The 17,930-nt window shown below is 42.7% G+C and overlaps 1 protein-coding gene across 1 annotated transcript in view; it reads left to right on the plus strand.

Annotated features, from left to right (window-relative positions):
• The window catches only part of igf2r (insulin like growth factor 2 receptor), a 113,532-nt gene that overhangs the window by 66,487 nt on the left and 29,115 nt on the right, over window positions 1-17,930 (plus strand). Inside the window, exons 22-29 of the mRNA XM_033025705.1 lie at window positions 2,007-2,178; window positions 4,915-5,085; window positions 8,362-8,505; window positions 9,216-9,394; window positions 11,915-12,002; window positions 13,259-13,471; window positions 15,681-15,811; window positions 16,647-16,750. Of these exons, the coding sequence (XP_032881596.1) occupies window positions 2,007-2,178; window positions 4,915-5,085; window positions 8,362-8,505; window positions 9,216-9,394; window positions 11,915-12,002; window positions 13,259-13,471; window positions 15,681-15,811; window positions 16,647-16,750 (1,202 nt within the window). The remainder of the gene's footprint in view (window positions 1-2,006; window positions 2,179-4,914; window positions 5,086-8,361; window positions 8,506-9,215; window positions 9,395-11,914; window positions 12,003-13,258; window positions 13,472-15,680; window positions 15,812-16,646; window positions 16,751-17,930) is intronic.

Below are 17,930 nucleotides of genomic sequence, written 5' to 3' on the forward strand. Positions count from 1 at the left end.
TCCCTGAAAACTCATTGGCCGGCAGTTCATTCTACAGCAAAACAATAATCCCAAACATACTGCTAAAGCAACAAACGAGATTTTCAAAGCTAAAAAATGGTCAATTCTTGAGTGGCCAATCACCTGATCTGAACCCAATTGAGCATGCCTTTTATATGCTGAAGAGAAAATTGAAGGGGACTAGCCCCCAAAACAAGCATAAGTTAAAGATGACTGCAATACAGGCCTGGCAGAGCATCACCAGAGAAGACACCCAGCAATTGGTGATATCCATGAATCGCAGACTTCAAGCAGTCATTGCATGCAAAGGATATGCAACAAAACACTAAACATGACTACTTTCATTACATTACATTGATGCGTCCCAATCATTATGGTGCCCTGAAATGGGGGGGGACTGCTGTGATTTCTACATGGTGAAACCTAAATGTATAAAAATTGGCCTTTTTTAAAATCTGACAATGTGCGCTTTAACCACATGTGTTTTTTACTATTATAAATCTCAAATTGTGGAGTACAGAGGCAAATAAATAAACGATGGGTCTTTGTACCAAACACTATGGAGGGCACTGCAGTTTTTAAACTGTTACACAAAGATCCTCCGTGTCAAACTGAGCCATGTCATTATATGAACGTTCTTTGCAGAGCTAACTTTTTTTTTGATTTGCCAATGGGCTAAATTTCACAAGTGTTCAGAAGGCCATGGACTTTTGCAGGAATGATCCTCCTTATCCAAATGCTCTTGGCTAATGATCAGTTAAAATGCAGAGTATGCGAAGGAGCTCTGGGAAATGAGAGGAACAAGTTACTGTTGGTTAAGCTGTGGGAATTGGTAATAAACAGTGCAATATTTGAGCCATAACTTGGGTAGAATGTTGCATTTAATATTGAATGATTTATGCATAAAGAGAAATTGGCTCAAAAGAGCATCAAAAAAGTAACCATTCTAAAAAACAATTTGAAAGAACAAATGTGCAAATAAAATAAGTTTTGGTGGCAAATGGGGTTTAACAGATTGAAGGTGCAGCATGGAAGCAGGCCCTTCAGCCCATTGAGTCCATGCTGACAATAGAACATCCATTTGCAATAGTTCTATGTTATCCTACAATCTCATTCACACCCTAGGGCTCTGTTCCAGAGGCCAATTAACCTACAACCCACACATTTTTTGGAAACCGGAGGAAGCTCACGTAGTCATGGGGAGAAAATACAAACTGCACCTGAGGTCAGGATCGAACTGGAGTCTCTGGCATAGTGAGACGGCAGCTGCGCCACAGTGTCACATAATTAAAACATGTCCATAGTGGTACCGTTGCAAATACAAGCAAACAATTTCACTCTGACTTGTCACATGTGACAAAGTATTCAATGTTACTGGAATATTCAGTACAGCATAAAAGACACAAAGTGCTGGAGTAACTCGGCAGGTCATGCAGCAGCTCTGGAGAGAACATCCATTTGCAATAGTTAGTGTTTAGGTAGTGTTTAGGTAGAACATCCATGAATAGGTAGTGTTTTTGGTCGGGATCCTTCCTCAGATTATAGCAGATGTGGTGCTGTATCTATTGCTTGGGCCTCAATGACAAGTCCTGAGAGTATTCATGCATCTTTCCAAGAAAGGGGCGTCAAATGGAAACTGTTTCTATCCTTCCTAACAAATACTGTGTGACTTGACACTTGGCGTTAAGACTGATATATTCCTACCGATTCAGGAGCGTCCTTCTGAAGTCTGTAACTCCTCGTGTAATGCGTTTAGAATTTGGAGCTGCTAACTGAAATTATGCTGCATAGACAAGCATAGTTGACTAATGTGTATATCAGAATGATCATTGGCCCTCTTTTCTGATGCTGGACCCCAGTATGTTCACACACATCCCCAAAGTAGTTTAATGGCGCAAACTCGTGGATTTGGACTTTTAATGTATAATCCATTTTTTAAAATCTTTTGTGGGATTAATGTATTTTCTCTTTTTAAATGGAAGTCTTTTCATGCACTTCTTTTAAAGCTCAACATCTGTGCTGGTTTGGCTGAATGTGGTAAAATAGAAAACAAGACAGCCACCGGGTGTGAAATGCATGGTCAGAGCCCAGCACGCCCTGTCGGATTGGAAACAGCACTTCAGGTTTCTGATGGTCTCGTAACTCTTAAGTACAAAGGCAGCATGTTGGTGGAGTCAGGTAAGGCCGCAATCGGCGCTAGGGCTAGTGTACAGTACTGAAGTGGACCATTCTGCCCCAGTGACCATGCCGGCCTACAGACCTAAATGGCATCTTTCTCGAGGAAGATCTATCATCCGATACAATCGCTCCACTCCTTTAAATTCCTTTCCTAGCTGTAAATCTAAAAGTTTATTAGTAATCTAATGATATTTTCCAAGGAACCAATGCACTATAATGCGAAGAACTATCTGCACTCTATCTTCCCCTTTGCTCTATCTAATGTACTTGAGTTTGTCTTGATAGTATTACCTGATCTGATTGGATAGCATGCGGTGCACGTGACAATAATAAACTTGAATCGATAACCTAGATCCCAAAGCATTTACCCGTCTCTCCCCACACACAAACCTGTGGGAGGAACAGGAGCATTCAGCCTCTCAATCCTGCCCTGCTACTCCATAGAATCTTGGCTGATTTGACATTCAACCGATCCACTTTTACACCTTTCCCCATAGCACTTGATTCCCTCACTGGTTAGAAATCTGTCTCTGCCTCAAGGAAACAAAGAAGTTTGTCTACAACAGAATATAGATCCAATGGAAAGTTGGCAGATGGAGCCGTGTCGGGTCATACATTTAAGGAAGTCAAATGAGGGTAGGATAGATACAATAAATGGAATGCACCAAAGAATGCTTATGAGCAGAGGTACATGTTGTATTTCAGAAAAAGATAATGATAATAATAAAAAAATATACATAAAACAAAAAAGCAACACAGAAGCTTAGTGTCTATTCATTCAATAGTGTCATACGTGGATATCTTGGGGACCAAGTCTATTTCTCTGAACGTGGCCTCAAGGTGATAGATGGGTTGGTGAAGAAGGCATGTGACAAGTGTGCCCTCATGGGTCAGGACATAGAATATAAACATTGAGAAGATAAAGCTTTGTAATACCAAGCTTTACAAAATATTGGTGAGCCGGCGCTTGAAATGTAGTGTATGATTCTGTTTGCCACACTGTATAACAGATGTAGATGTGCTGGAGATGCGGAGAAGGTACAGCAAGGTGTTGCTGACGTTTGGAGGAATTAGGTTGCAGAGAGAGATCAGATAGGCTGGCCCTATTGTCCGTGGAGCAAAGGAGGGTAAGAAATGACCTGATGGAGGTGTATAAAACTATAAATGGCACGGATATTGTAGGTAGTCAGAATCTTTTTCACATGACAGGGGGAATGCAGAGTCAAGTCAAGGGTGTTTAATTCTCATATGTACCAACAATGCAACAACAATGAAGTTCTCACTAGCAGTAGCATAATAGGCCTGCAACAGAATACACAACATTTATAATACACAAAAATTAAATATATAAATAACTCCAATACTAATGTAAAAAAGCCCAGTCCTTAGTTGAAAGACGAGGACATAGGTTTAAGGTGAGAGGAACGAGTTTTAAATGGGGCCTTTTTGGTGCAAAGGGCAAAATAATTTTTCTTAATAGTTGATATCTGGAACTTGCTACCAGAGGTGGTGGTGAAATTGCATACGATTACTGTGTTTGAGACGTTTAGTCATGCTCATAAATAGTCAAGATACAGAAGGATGCAGACACAAGGTGGGCAAAGGGCATTAGTGCATGCAGGCAAGGTGGTCAGTATGGACTTGGGAAGTGAATGACCTGTTTCTGTGATGTATCATAATATAGAACAGTATAGCCAAAGAATAGACAATAGGTGCAGGAGTAGGCCATTCAGCCCTTAGAGGCAGCACCGCCATTCAATGTGATCATGGCTGATCATCCACAATCAGCACCCCGTTCCTTCCTTCTCCCCATATCCCCTGACTCCGCTATCTTTAAGAGCACTATCAAGCTCTGTCTTGAAAGTATCTAGAGAAACGGCCTCCACCGCCCTCTGAGGCAGAGAATTCCACAGACTCACAACTCTCGGTGTGAAAAAGTGTTTCCTCATCTCCGTTCTAAATGGCTTACCCCTTATTCTTAAACTGTGGCCCCTGGTTCTGGACTCCCCCAACATCGGGAACATGTTTCCCGCCTCTAGCGTGTCCAAACCCTTAATAATCTTATATGTTTCAATAAGATCCCCCCTCATCCTTCTAAATTCCAGAGTATACAAGCCCAGCCGCTCCATTCTCTCAGCATATGACAGTCCCACCATCCCCCCCCAATTAACCTTGTGAACCTACGCTGCACTCCGTCAATGGCAAGAATGTCCTTCATCAAATTTGGAGACCAAAACTACACACGATACTCTAGTTGTGGCCTCACTAGGGCCTTGTACAACTACAGGAGGACCTCTTTGCATTCAGTGCATAATGTCTGTGCTAAACATGATGTCATGACCATCTCTCATCAACCTACACATAATCCATATCCTTCTACTCCCTGCATATCCATATGGCCATCCAAAGGCGTCTTCTACCACCAATCCTGGCAGCGTGTTCCAGGCACTCTGTGTATTTTTTTTATTTTTTTATTATTACCCCACACATCTCCTTTAAACTTTGCCCCTCATCTTAAAGTTGTGCCCTCTAACATTGAATTTTCTATCCTGGGGATAAAGGTTCTGTCCGCCTACCCTATCTATGTCTCATCATTTTATATACTTCTATCAGGTCTCCCCACAACCACTGGTGTTCCAAAGAAAACAATCAAAACACTCTTGTGACTCTTTGAACTTTCTGTATAATCTGCAGTACAAATGTTTCCATGATTTTTTTAAATTGCTTAATCTGCAGGATTATGGGACACATTTATTATTCGTTTTGTCTGTGACACTAATTCGTATCCTGGGAAGCTCTCATTTCTGCGAGAAGAAATTGGGACCGCTACACACATCCACGACACCTTCTTTGAATTTTACACCTCGTTGGCTTGTATACCAGCTCCAGTAGATTGTCTGGTCAGTGGTAAGCAAGTGCCTTTAACCCTTTCTAATTAAGTTAGTAACTCGGCTGTTTATGAATGCTCCAATCATTTGTCAGGTGTGGGTGTGGAGTTATATTTCTGCTCTGTTGAATTCCCAGTGCTTTTTGCGAAATATATCAATAAGATGCACGCATTTGAAAGTTTAGAAAGCGATGCAAGGAACTGCAGAAACGGGTTTGCAAACAAGATACAAAATCAATAAATTAAAAACCCCAAATCTAGTGCAAAATGTTCAATGTCCTTGAAAAACAGACACAAAATGCTGGAGCAACTCAGCCAGTTAGGCAGCATCTCTGGAGAATGTGGCTAGATAACGTTTCAGATTGGGACCTTTTAGTCTGAGCATGGGTCCCTACCCAAAATGTCACCTTTCTATGTTCTCTAGAGCTGCCTCCTGACCCGCTGAGTTACTCCAGCACTTTGTCTTCCATTCCAAAGGTTGTAAGCTGCCCGTTAAATTCACAACTGATAGAAAGGTGAGATTGCTTTCTCCGAGTAGCTCGACACGGGTTGTAGGAGAGATGTGTTTTCCCACTCGCTACATATAATTCATCATGTAATTTAAGAATTATTTGTAGGGAGCATTTCTTCCCACTAACTGGTAAAGCATTTTGAAAATCGCACTTGAAAGGGTCTTTTGAATTATTGCTGCTGTAGACACCATATCACAATCACAATAATGCTTTATTGGCCAAGTATGTTTTGCAACATACGGAGAATTTCATTTGCCAAGTCAGTCATACAAATAAAGCAACGGAACACACAAATTACATTTTAACATAAACATTCACCACAGTGACTCCTCCACATTTCTTCACTGATGGAAGGCAAAAAAAAAAGTTCAGATCTCTTCCAGATTTATTCTTTGCTCTCCTGTGGTCAGGGGCCTCAAGCCCTCCGTTGACGGGACGATCTTGACTCCCTCCGCATCGGGGCGATCAGTTCCTGCAACGGGGGGGGGGGGGGGGGGGGGAGAGATGTCAGCTCCTCCTCGCGGGCGATTGAGCTCCGCGTCGGGATTGGTCAAGCCTCTGCATCATTGGAGCTCCTGACTAGCCTTTCCCGAGACTGCAAGCTCGTGATAGTAAAGTCCGCAAGCTCCGATGTTAAGTCCAGTCCGAGGAGGCCTCCAGCTCCATCGATGGTAGGCTGCAGAGCGACCAGAGATGCATTCCGGAAAATAATCGTATTTCTGGCAAAGTAAGAAACTGGAAGTAAGAAGCTTCCCCCGACTCCCACCCCTCCCCCCCACATAAAACAAACCGTAAAACATTTACACAAACTTTTAAAAAGATGAAAAAACAGACAGACTGTTGGCGGGGCTGCCAATCGTGCGGCATCCCTGGTAGCATATGCTTGGTATTGTCCCTTTAAGGTGCTCGGTGCTTTCATTGTTGAGCCGCATCTATGGAACTGATGTGCTACAATGCTGAGAGCTATATTCTGCACTTTGTATTTTCCCTTTCACTCTTTGTATTGTACTTGAATTGAACTTGATTGTATCTACAGTATGTATGATATATGGCTTTTCACTGTACCTCGGTACACATGACAATAATAAACCTAAACTTAAAACCTAGTCCAAAAGCGTTTTTCTCCAAACACAGCATCATGTGGGAGAAAAAGAAGTATTCAGCTCATCGAGTCTGCTCTGCCACTCTAATCTGACATTCAATGGGTGCACCTACCTGCCTTTCCCTGTAGCATTTGATTCCCTTACGGATTAGAAATCTCTCTCTATGGAAGAGATGCAACACAATGCTATATTCTGCACTCTATCTTCCCCATTTGCTTTTCACTTAAGTTTGATTTGATTGTATTTATGCATCTTATCTGATTGGATAGCATGCAAAACATTGCTTTTCACAGTATCAGTACATATGACAAAACTAAAATCCTTATTCAGCATTGTGAGGTAGCAATGAATAAGCTCAGTGTTTGTATTCATGAAAGTGATCTAACGTTGTATAAATGGATTATGTAATTGAATTTTGCAAACATCCCATCTGTATGCACTGGTTCAAATTTTAAAAGGTAGGGCAATTGAATGTTGTTAATATTTTATTGCACAACAGCACACAATACAACTTTTTAGACTTTAGACGTACAGCACGGAAATGGGTCCTTCGGCCCACCGAGCCCACGCCGACCGCGATCACACCAGACACTAACACTATTCTACTTACTAGGGAGAATTTTCACAATTTTACAGAGGCCAATTAACCTTCAAACCTGCACGTCTTTGGAGTGTGGAAGGAAACCGGAGCACCCGGAGAAAACCCATGCAGTCACAGGGAGAAAATACAAACTCCACACAGACAGCAGCCGTAGTCGGGATCAAACCAGGGTCTCTGTCGCTGTAAGGCACCAACTCTACCACTGAGCTCCTGGGGAAAGACCGGGAATCTTTTTACATAGCAGTTTGTGATTATAGAGCATTAATTTCAGAACAATGTGTAGGGGATACATGTTTATTTCTTTAGCACGAAGATGTGCAGAAAGAAACAGAAGTACATGATGAAACATTGAAAATATAGTTTTAAATAAACCTCCGTTACTGAGAATGTAAAGGAGTGAGGTTTGTAACTTTCCAGTGGCAGAAGAACCCTTGGTTATCTGAATGAACAGCCTTCTGTATTTTAGTAAGACGATCAGAGAGATTTTCTGGTCATTCTTTTCACCTCTTGTACGATCTCGGCAAAAGCTGCTCTCTGACGTACTCCATAATAATGTAGTGCATGTTTTTCCACTGTTAGCGGCAAAGTGGCGAAGCGTAGAGCTGCTGCCTGACAGCGCCAGAGATCTCGGGTTTGATCTTGACAACGGGTTCTGTCAGTGCGGAATTTGTACATTCTCCGTGTGACAGCATTGTTGTTCTCTGGGTGCTCCGGTATCTTCCCACACTACAAAGACATACAGGTTTATAGGTTAATTAATTGGCTTCTGTAATATTGTAAATTGTCTTAAGTGTGTAGGGTAGTGCTAATGTATGGGATAATAGCTGGTTGTCACAGACTTGGTGGGCCGGAGGGCCTGTTTCTGTGCTGTATCTCTAAAGTTTAAAGTCTCATCAGATCATTATATTACATTTGAATTGAATTGAAGCTTTACTTTACTTACAAAAATCTGGTTTGTGCTTGTAATGGGGAAATATTAATACATTTGACAGTCGGGTTCCTCTGCGCTAAAAATCTGCTGGCAAGGGAATGTTATTTCATTGGCATGTGCAGTGAGTTTTCTCTGTTGGATGGTTTCAGATGTAGCCGGTAACGAATACGATCTGAGTGAGCTTGCAAAGGACAACGGTCCTTGGATTGCCATCGACACAGCTGAAGACGGGAAGAATCGTACATTTTATCTAAATGTCTGCAAACCTTTGCCTCCAGTTGACGGTTGTCCAGGTGAGCATAAACATCAGGTAGGCCAGTGAAGCTGACAAGCATTCACTTCTAATGGCACAGTCATACAGCATGGAAGCAGGCCCTTCAGCCTAACTCGTCCATGCCGAGACTTGTTCAATGGTACTTGATTAAACATAATCGTCAAGAGTGTTTAATTGTCATATATACAGAAAAATAACAATGAGATTCTTACTTGCAGCAGCATTAGAGGTCTGGAAACACAGGTACTCAATAGATAACATAATGTAACACACAAAACAAAGTCCAGTAAATTAAGAAAAAACATCCAAAGTTTGTCCAACCTCTCCCTGTAACTAATACCCCCAAACCCAGGCATCATTCTGGTAATCTCCATCTGTACCCCTTCCAAAGTGTTCCATAGAAAGCAATTCAAGTCTGTCTAACCTCTCCCTGGATCTAATACCCCCAATCTAGGCATCATTCTGATATACCTCCTCTGCACCCTCTCCAAAGCCACTATATTGTTCAGGTAATGGTGGCCAGAACTGCTTACAATAGTCCAAATGCGGCCAAACCAAATTACTATAAAGCTGCATCATGACTAACTGGCTCTTATACTCAATGCTCAACCAATGAAGACGAGTGTACCATACGTCTTCTTTCCCACTCTGTGGTGTTGCCACGTTCCAGGAGTCCTATAAAGCTGCATCATAGCTACAGTTTAAATAGTGTGGTGTTTCACTCTGCAGGTGGTGCTATTGGATCTTGTGTAAAGTACGCTGATAAAAGTCAGAACCTGGGCTATGTTCAGATGCGCCCACAGGCGGGAACTGACGGCTCCATCAGTATTGTTTATCTGAACGGTGACGAGTGCAAAGACGGTCGGCGATATTCCACACATATCCTCTTCCAATGTGATGAAGTCTCGGTAAGTTTATAATTTTCTGAAGGTAGATATAAAATGCTGGGGTTACTCAGCGGGACAGGCAGCATCTCTGGAGAGAAGGAATGGGCATTTTCTGAGACGTGCTTCGGACCATATCACAGATGCGTTGGGAGGAACTGCAGATGCCGGTTTATACCGAAGATAGACACAAAGTGCTGCAGTAACTCAGCGGGTCAGGCAGCATCTCTGGAGAAAAGGAGCGGGTGGAATGTCACCTGAAGAAGGACCCTGAGCCGAAATGTTATCTGTTCCTTTTCTCCAGAGATGCTGCCTGATCTGCTGAGTTGCTCCAGCACTTTGTGTATATCACAAATGCATTGTGAGAAATGCACTAAGCTGTGTTAATGGGCGTTAAATGGTGCAACTTGGGGTTTAATGTTCAGAACTTATTTTCTAGAAGAGGAAACAAGGAACTGCAGATGCTGGTGTATAAAAAAAGAGAAAGATGGATCAACTCAGCGGGTCAGGCAGCATCCCTGGAGAACATGGATGGGTGACATTTTGGTTCGGGACTCTTCTTCAGACCTTGGGTCCTAACCCAAAACATCACCTATCCATGTTCTCCTGGAAATGCTGTCTGACCTGCAGAGTTACTCCATCTTTCTCTTTTTTTTATAAACCAGCATCTGCAGTTCCTTGTTTCCACATTTTGATTTCTAGAAATACTAGTGCACGAGTTTAGTTTTGAGATACGGCGCAGAAACAGGCCCTTCGACCCACCGAGTCCGCACCGACCAGCGATCCCCGCACATTAACATTACCATGCACACACTAGGGACAATTTACACTTGTACCAAGCCAATTAAAACCTACAAGTCTGTACATCTTTGGAGTGTGGGAGGAAACCGAAGATCTTGGAGAAAACCCACAATGTCAAAGGGAGAACGTACAAATTCCGTACCGATACATAGTGGGACTAGTGTAGCTGGGACTTGTAGGCAAGTTGGGCCGATGGGCCTATTTCCACGCAATATCAGTCTATGACAGCATCTGTAGTCGGGATCGAACCCAAGTCTCGGGCGCTGTAAGGCGGCAAATCTACCGCTGTGCCACCGTGCCGCCTCTAGTGTGAAGTGGTGTGCGAGTGCCTGTGATCGTGCTTCATTCATTGAATTCCTTAGTTTTTTTCAGATGCAGTTTGTATCTTGTCATTTGCTCTATCTATTGTACTTGAGTGTGACTTGATTGTACTGATGTACAGTATTGTCTGATCTGTGTAGGGAGGAACTGCAGATGCTGGTTTAAACGGAAGATAGACACAAAATGCTGGAGTAACTCAGCAGGACAGGCAGCATCTCGGGAGAGCAGGAATGGGTGTCTTTTCGGGTCTAGATCCTTCTTCTGAAGAGGCCTTCTTCAGGACACTTCGATCCAAAATGTCACCCATTCCTTCTCTCCGGAGATGCTCTGTGTCTTTTGTGTCTAACTTCGTATTATCTGATCTGCTGGATAGCATGCAAAACAAAGCTTTTCACCGCACTTCTGTACATGTGACAATAATAAACATAAACATAAATTCATCTGCACCTAATCATAGAGTAGAAACATGGTACTGCAAATGCTGGATGACAATGTAAGATGGTGCTGGAGTAACTCAGCAGGTCGGGCAGCATCTCTGGAGAAAATGGATAGGTGTAGTTTTGGATCACGACCCTTCAGTCTGATTGTGGTGAGAGGAGGGAGGGAGATGGAGGCATGAGAATGCCTGGCAAGTGATGGGTGGATACCGACATGGGGGGTTTTGACTGGCAGGTTGTTGGACAAAGGCCGAATGAAGAGAAATTGTTTAGGTAGTCTGCCTGTATTATGATACAATAAAACTTTATTCATCCCTGGAGGGATATTGGTGCTTCAAAATAATGTCTTCCTTCCTTGCTCCTCTCCATAGCCCAACTAATGTATCCTTTTGAAGTATATATTGATTTCCCTTTTGAAAATTGTTTCTGTGGTCCTTTAACATAGAACAGTACAGCACAGGAACAGGCACTTCGTCCCACAAATTGTGTCGACAAATCCTTATCTACTTGCCAGAGTGGCAAGGGTGTTTTCTTTAAAGGCGAGTGCAAACACTACTGAGTGACACTTGAATGTATAGAGAATGTATGAAGAGTTTTTGTTTTGTTCATTTTGGTTCTGAATAATTTTTATTTTTGAAATTAAAAGAAAGTTTGTAAGGAAAAAGACTAGATTCTGAGAATCCTCTAGATGTTCCTTGAACCTAATTATCTGGATGATCCTGTGTGGAAACTCTTTTCCTCATTGGCGTCATCAAAACTGTGTGTGATTTTGTGTACTTCTTAAATTGCCTTGAACAGTCTTGGCTTCCACATTCTCGGCTCAATTAAGGTCCCTGACTGCTGACGCCACATTGAATCAATTATCTAAACAGACAAACTTTGTGGTTGATTTGAGGGAAAACATTTTCGGGATCCGTTTTCAGAGATGCACCTTTCCAATTTGGCTTGCTGAATTTTAAGGTAACTTTGCTTTCTTCCATTGCAGGGCTCCCCAGTGTTTGAAGATGAAGAAGAGTGCGAGTTTCTTTTTGTGTGGCGTACACCTGCTGCATGTCCGGTTCGTAGGGCCCAAGGTAACAGTTTGTGCATTTGACAGTATAACACATTTTTAAGTTAAATTATATTCTTCCGTGATGGGCCTTTCAATTTTGTTCCATCAGGGACAAGAACCATGTGTCATTGGGTATTTTTAAAGCAGAGATTGACAGATTCTTGATTAGTAAGAGTGTCAAGGGTTTTAGGGAGAAGACAGGAGAATGGGGTTGAGAAGAAAAGATAGATCAGTCAAGATTGCATGGCGGTATAGATTTGATGGGCCAAATGGCCTAATTTTGCTTCTATGACATATGAACTAAAAGTGGATCATTAATTATTTTACATACCTGTATATACCCGTTTTATTCAGTTAGATTCCAATCATCATCATCATCATAGTTTACAATGAATGCACGCAGTCTTTTAACCTGGGTTGGGGAATCGAGAGCCAAAGGACATGGTTTAAAGTGAGAGAGGAAAGATGCAATAGAAACCTGAGTGGCTGCTTTTTCACACAGAGTATGGTGAGTATATGGAATGAGCAGCCAGATGAGATAGTTGAGGCAGGTACTATAACGACATTTCAAACACATTTGGACACGTACATGAATAGGAAAGATTTAGAACGATAAGGGTCAGACGTGAGCAGGTGGAAGTGATGCGGATGGGGCAACTTGGTCGGCATGGACAAGTTGGACTAAGGGACCTGGGTGCTGTATGATTCTGACTCTGACTCTCAGTTGAATTTAGTTAATTGTCATGTGTACCGAGGTACAGTGAAAAGCTTTTGCTGCATGGTAACCAGTCAGTGGAAAGACAATACACAATTACAATTGAGTAATTTATGTACAGATACATGATAAAGGGAGTAATGTGCGTATTGTAGATGTATCTATTCCTTTGCAAGGCTGAAGCTTCCCCTGCCTTGCCTCGAGAGTTAAGATTTACAATCCAAGTACCTACCTATCCAAGTAAATCCTGTCTCAACTACATCCTCTTGACAGCTCATTCCATATATCCACCACCCTCTCAGTGAAAAAGTTGCACCTCGGGTTCGTACTAAATCTTGCTCCTCTCAACTTAAATCCATGTCCTCTGATTTATTTGATTCCCCTACCCTGAGTAAAAGACTGTGCATTCCCCCTAATAGTTAATAGGCCTTCATGGAACTGCAATAGAATGGGAAATGTTTAGTTAAAACTGAAATTAAATGATTAATGCAAACTGTGGAGGTATGAAGCGAGAATTGGAGACTGCAATATGTAAGACTAACAAGGATGTGCTTGCCCCACAGGTGAAAACTGTCAGGTTAAGGACCCCAAGTATGGTTACGTACTCGACCTGCACCCACTTGCTAATGAAGATTATAGTGTCAAGGTTGATGAGTACACATACCACTTCCGTGTTTGTGACCAATTGAGAGACTTCCAGTGTGGGAGCGATACAGGACTCCAGGCAAATGCTGTTTCGGCATGTCAGGAGAAAGGAGACTCTCACAAGATTGCTGGTGTGTTTTCCCTTTCATGTACCGATACAAGTTGATGCTTTTCAAGGGAAGCTGTCTATTTTTCTCTTGAAGGGGAAGAATGATTTTGGTGAATGGAAGCTAATCACTGCCTAAAGGTTTATCATTCCCCCGGAAGGGAACTCTTGGCACTTGGCGTCCATGCAGTGATGTATCTTGATACTTTATTATACAATGTCATGCTTGAAACCAGAACACACAGAATGCTGTGGGTTAGACATCAAGTATGGTAGCAAGAGTTAAGAGTGTTTGATTGCCATATGTAACGCAACAGAATAATGAAATTCATGCACGCTGCAGATTAACAGGCCCATTAATGCAATAGCACACAAATAAATATACAATACTTGTAGTACACTAATCAATAATACTAGTAACCTTGTGTAGGAAAACTTCAGGTGCTGGTTTAAATCGAAGGTAGACACAAAATGCTGGAGTAACTGGAGAGAAGGAATGGGCGAAGATTCGGGTCGAGACCCTTCTTCAGAATGATGAAGTGTCTTGACCCGAAACGTCACCCATTCCTTCTCTCCAGAGATGCTGCCTGTCCCCCTGAGTTACTCCAGCATTTAGTGTTTCCTAATAACCTTAATGCTGTAAAAACCAAAGACTACAGTGCAACTAAAACAATATCTGTAGAAATTCACAGTTACTGAGATAATGGTTGGTGCTCAGAAGCTTGCCGCTGTTGAGTCTCTCGACCACCATCCCATCGTGCAGACGGATTCATGGATCCCCAGCTTTCCATTCCTGAAACATCTTTCCCTGCAGAATACTTAGATATAAGCCCAGCAGGTCCACTTCCACGTCCCTCCACCCACCTTGCGGATTCTTTGTTGGAGTGGAGCTGTCCATCCCATGGGATCTGCAGCATTTTGGTTAAATGTTGTTAAGGAACTGCAGACACTGGTTTACAAAACAAGACACAAAGTGCTGGAGTAACTCTGAGTCGGGCAGCATTTCTGGAGAACATGGATAGGCAAAGGTTTGGATTGTTACCTCTTCTGCACCTTCTCCAAAACCTCCACATCCTGTGCAGGAAGGAACTGCAGGTACTGGTTTACATCAAATATAAATGCAAAGTGCTGGAGTAACTCAGCAGGTCAGGCAGCATCTCTGGTGAATAGGAATAGATTACTTTTTAGATCGAGACCCTTCTTCAGACACATCCTTCCTGTCATGGGATGACCAGAACTGCGCACAATTATTATCCAATGATTTTGCCAGCTTCACAAAGACCCCATTCAGTGCAAGGTAAAGGTTCACCAGTACGAGGGATGTTTAGTGTAACTTGCTCCATCACACTTGGCTGTCTACCATCAGTTTTTAAGGAAGTCGAGCATTGGCATTCTTGTTGGTCTTTAATTTCATTTTCTTATTCCTTATGCACAAGAATTGTGGGATATCCATGGAACATACCCCTTGGGATAGAAATGATAGGTGGGAGGCCAACATGTCAACTTATGAACACCTTAATGTTTGTGTTCAGTGGACAGAGTACTTCCTTGTGCCAGGTACTATTTTAGTTGATGCTGCAAATTTAATTTGCTCTGTATGTAGAGCTCCATCAAATCTATCTGGGGGATCCTAATCACTCATTATGATTTATAAAACACAGTGCTGGAGTAACTTAGCATGTCAGGAAGCATCTGTGGATGGAATGGACAGGTGACGTTGTGGATCTTGGCCCTTCCTTCGGTTGTCGTTCAGTCTGAAGAGGGGCCCAACCCAAGACGTTGCATATTCATTCCTTCCACAGATGCTTCCTGATCTGCTGAGTTACTCCAGCACTTTGTGTTTTATGAAAAGGTTCCACAATCTACAGTTCCTTGCATTCATTATAATATTCTGTATCAGAATCTTGGATCTGACCTTAAAGTTATGGAAGTTGATATTGAGAATCTTTTACAACAAATTTAGTATTCAGGCCATTGTTTAGGATTGCCCTAAATATGAATACTGAAAAATTATTTAAAATATTGCTTATGCTCTTGGGCATCATATACAGCAAGAGAGATTTAACATTTCAATTTGTTATTGGAATGGCCCTTGGTAAATTTTCTATTTTTGATTGCTTGGTTAAAATTACTTAACAATCCATATGACCTAGTTTTGAGCTGCTCATTTTGGCCATTTTAACCAGTTGTTCTGTGCTGATCATGATTTATATTAAAATAACTTTTTATTAAAGGGCGGTTTACTCAGCGCCTAACCTACGAAGATGGATTGATAATGATAAACTACACCAGAGGAGATAGTTGCCATAATGTGTATGAACGATCAACGGCCATCATGTTTTATTGTGATCACAGACAAACTCCAGTAAGTATCTTAACATTGCACATTGATTTAATGCTGCTAATTAATCACCACTGCCCCAGTGTGGACATCAGACTTTGTCTATGGAACTGGTGCACTACAATGTTTAGCATACAGCACGGAAACAGGCCCTTCGGCCCACCTAGTCCATGCCGACCAGTGATCCCCATACACTAGTACTATCCTACACACTAGGAACAGTTTACAATTTTGATCAAAGCCAATGGAGTGGGAGATTGCAACCTTCACGAGGTTCACCCTGTTTCGACGAATGCAATCAAGCTGGTGTGCACAAGCAAATATGATCAAATAGAACAAGTTGTCCTACAACTTTAGGCTGTGCACACCATACGCAAGAAGAAGAAGGTCAAAGCCAATAAACTTACAAATCTGTACGTCTTTTGAGTGTGGGAGGAAACTGGAGCACCTGGGGATCAAGGACCCACACCATCCTGGCCACACACTCATCTCCCTGCTTCCTTCGGGTAGAAGGTACAGGAGCCTGAAGACTGCAACGACCAGGTTCGAGAATAGCTACTTCCCCACAACCATCAGGCTATTCAACTTGGCTCGGACAAAACTCTGAACATTAATAGCCCATTATCTGTTATTTGCACTTTATCAGTTTATTTATTCATGTGTGTATATATTTATATAATGGTATATGGATGCACTGATCTGTTTTGTAGTCAATGCCTACTGTGTTCTGTTGTGCTGAAGCAAAGCAAGAATTGTCCTATCAGGAACACATGACAATAAACTCACTTGAACTTGAACTTGGCTTTCACTTTAAAATGCGAGAGTATATGCAAGTTCACATTATGTCCTCTTCCCGCAGGGCATTCCGGTGTTTTTGAGGGAAACCCCAGATTGCACTTACCTCTTTGAATGGCATACATCATATGCTTGCCCACCTTTCAGGTCCATTGACTGTACTGTCAGGTATGTTTTATTTTAATTAACTTCTAGCTAATATTTTTAAAAAACGCCTTTAAGTGTTGTACTGTAGTGTTTGGGTGGCTAATACATTGGCAGGCTTCTGCTATAAAGAATGGGCCCCACTGCCCACACTGACCGTTGGCATATTGGGCTAGTCTCATTTGACCCACAGCTCTCTTTCCTTCCTGTCCATACCTCAGTCATGCAGAAGGGAAACGGGCCCTTTGGCCCAACTTGCCGATGCTGACCAAGATACCCAATCTACGCTAGTCCCACCTGGCTGTGTTTTGCCCATATCCCTCTAAATCTTTCCTATCCATGACCTCTTGCTCTAATTGGTTTCATTAATCTGCACGGTGGCGCAACTGATGGATCTGTTGCCTTGCTGCTCCAGAGACCCAAGTTTGATCCTGAAAGGATATAACCAATCCAAATTAAAAAATAAATATATTTGTATTTGCTTCTGCAGATACTTCCAGCAACTAACTCCAGATACAAACTACCCTCTGAGTGGAAACGTTGTCCCCGAGGTCACCCTAAAAACATTTCCTTTATTTTAAGCCTATGCCCTCCGTTTTTAGAATTCTCTACCCTGGGAGAAAAAGACTGAGCATTCACTTTATCCGTGCTCCTCATGATTAGATTAGATTAGATTAGATTAGATATAATTTATTGCCACACAGCCAGGCTGGTGGAAATTTGGGTTGTCTGCAGCGATACAATAATAAAGAACACACAACCACAATAAAACTGTAACACAAACATCCACCACAGCATTCATCACTGTGGTGGAAGGCACAAAATCTGGCCAGTCCTCCTCCATTTCCCCCCCGTGGTCAGGACCAGAGTCCAGAGTCAGTCCAGGATCGGCTCTTCCTCACCGGAGACCGCGGCTTTAAGTTGTTGTAGGCCACAGACCGGCGGTCAAGATTTAAGTCCCCGCTGCAGCCAGAAGCACCATAGACTGCAGGGCCGGCGGTCGAAGCTCCCCTCCAGGGGTGATGGTAAGTCCATGCCGGCCCCGCGGTAGAAGGCGGCCGCGGGCCGGCAGTGATGGCTTCTTCTTCCCCCGGGTCCCCAACGTGAGATCCCGGGCTGTAGACGCCGCACCAGCTGGAGCTCTGCAGACCGCGGCTTCAGGCTGCCGGCTGCCCCGGGCCAGCGAAACGGAGCGCTCCCCTCC

The sequence above is a fragment of the Amblyraja radiata genome, chromosome 8 (genome assembly GCF_010909765.2).
Source record: "Amblyraja radiata isolate CabotCenter1 chromosome 8, sAmbRad1.1.pri, whole genome shotgun sequence".
NCBI lineage: Eukaryota > Metazoa > Chordata > Chondrichthyes > Rajiformes > Rajidae > Amblyraja > Amblyraja radiata.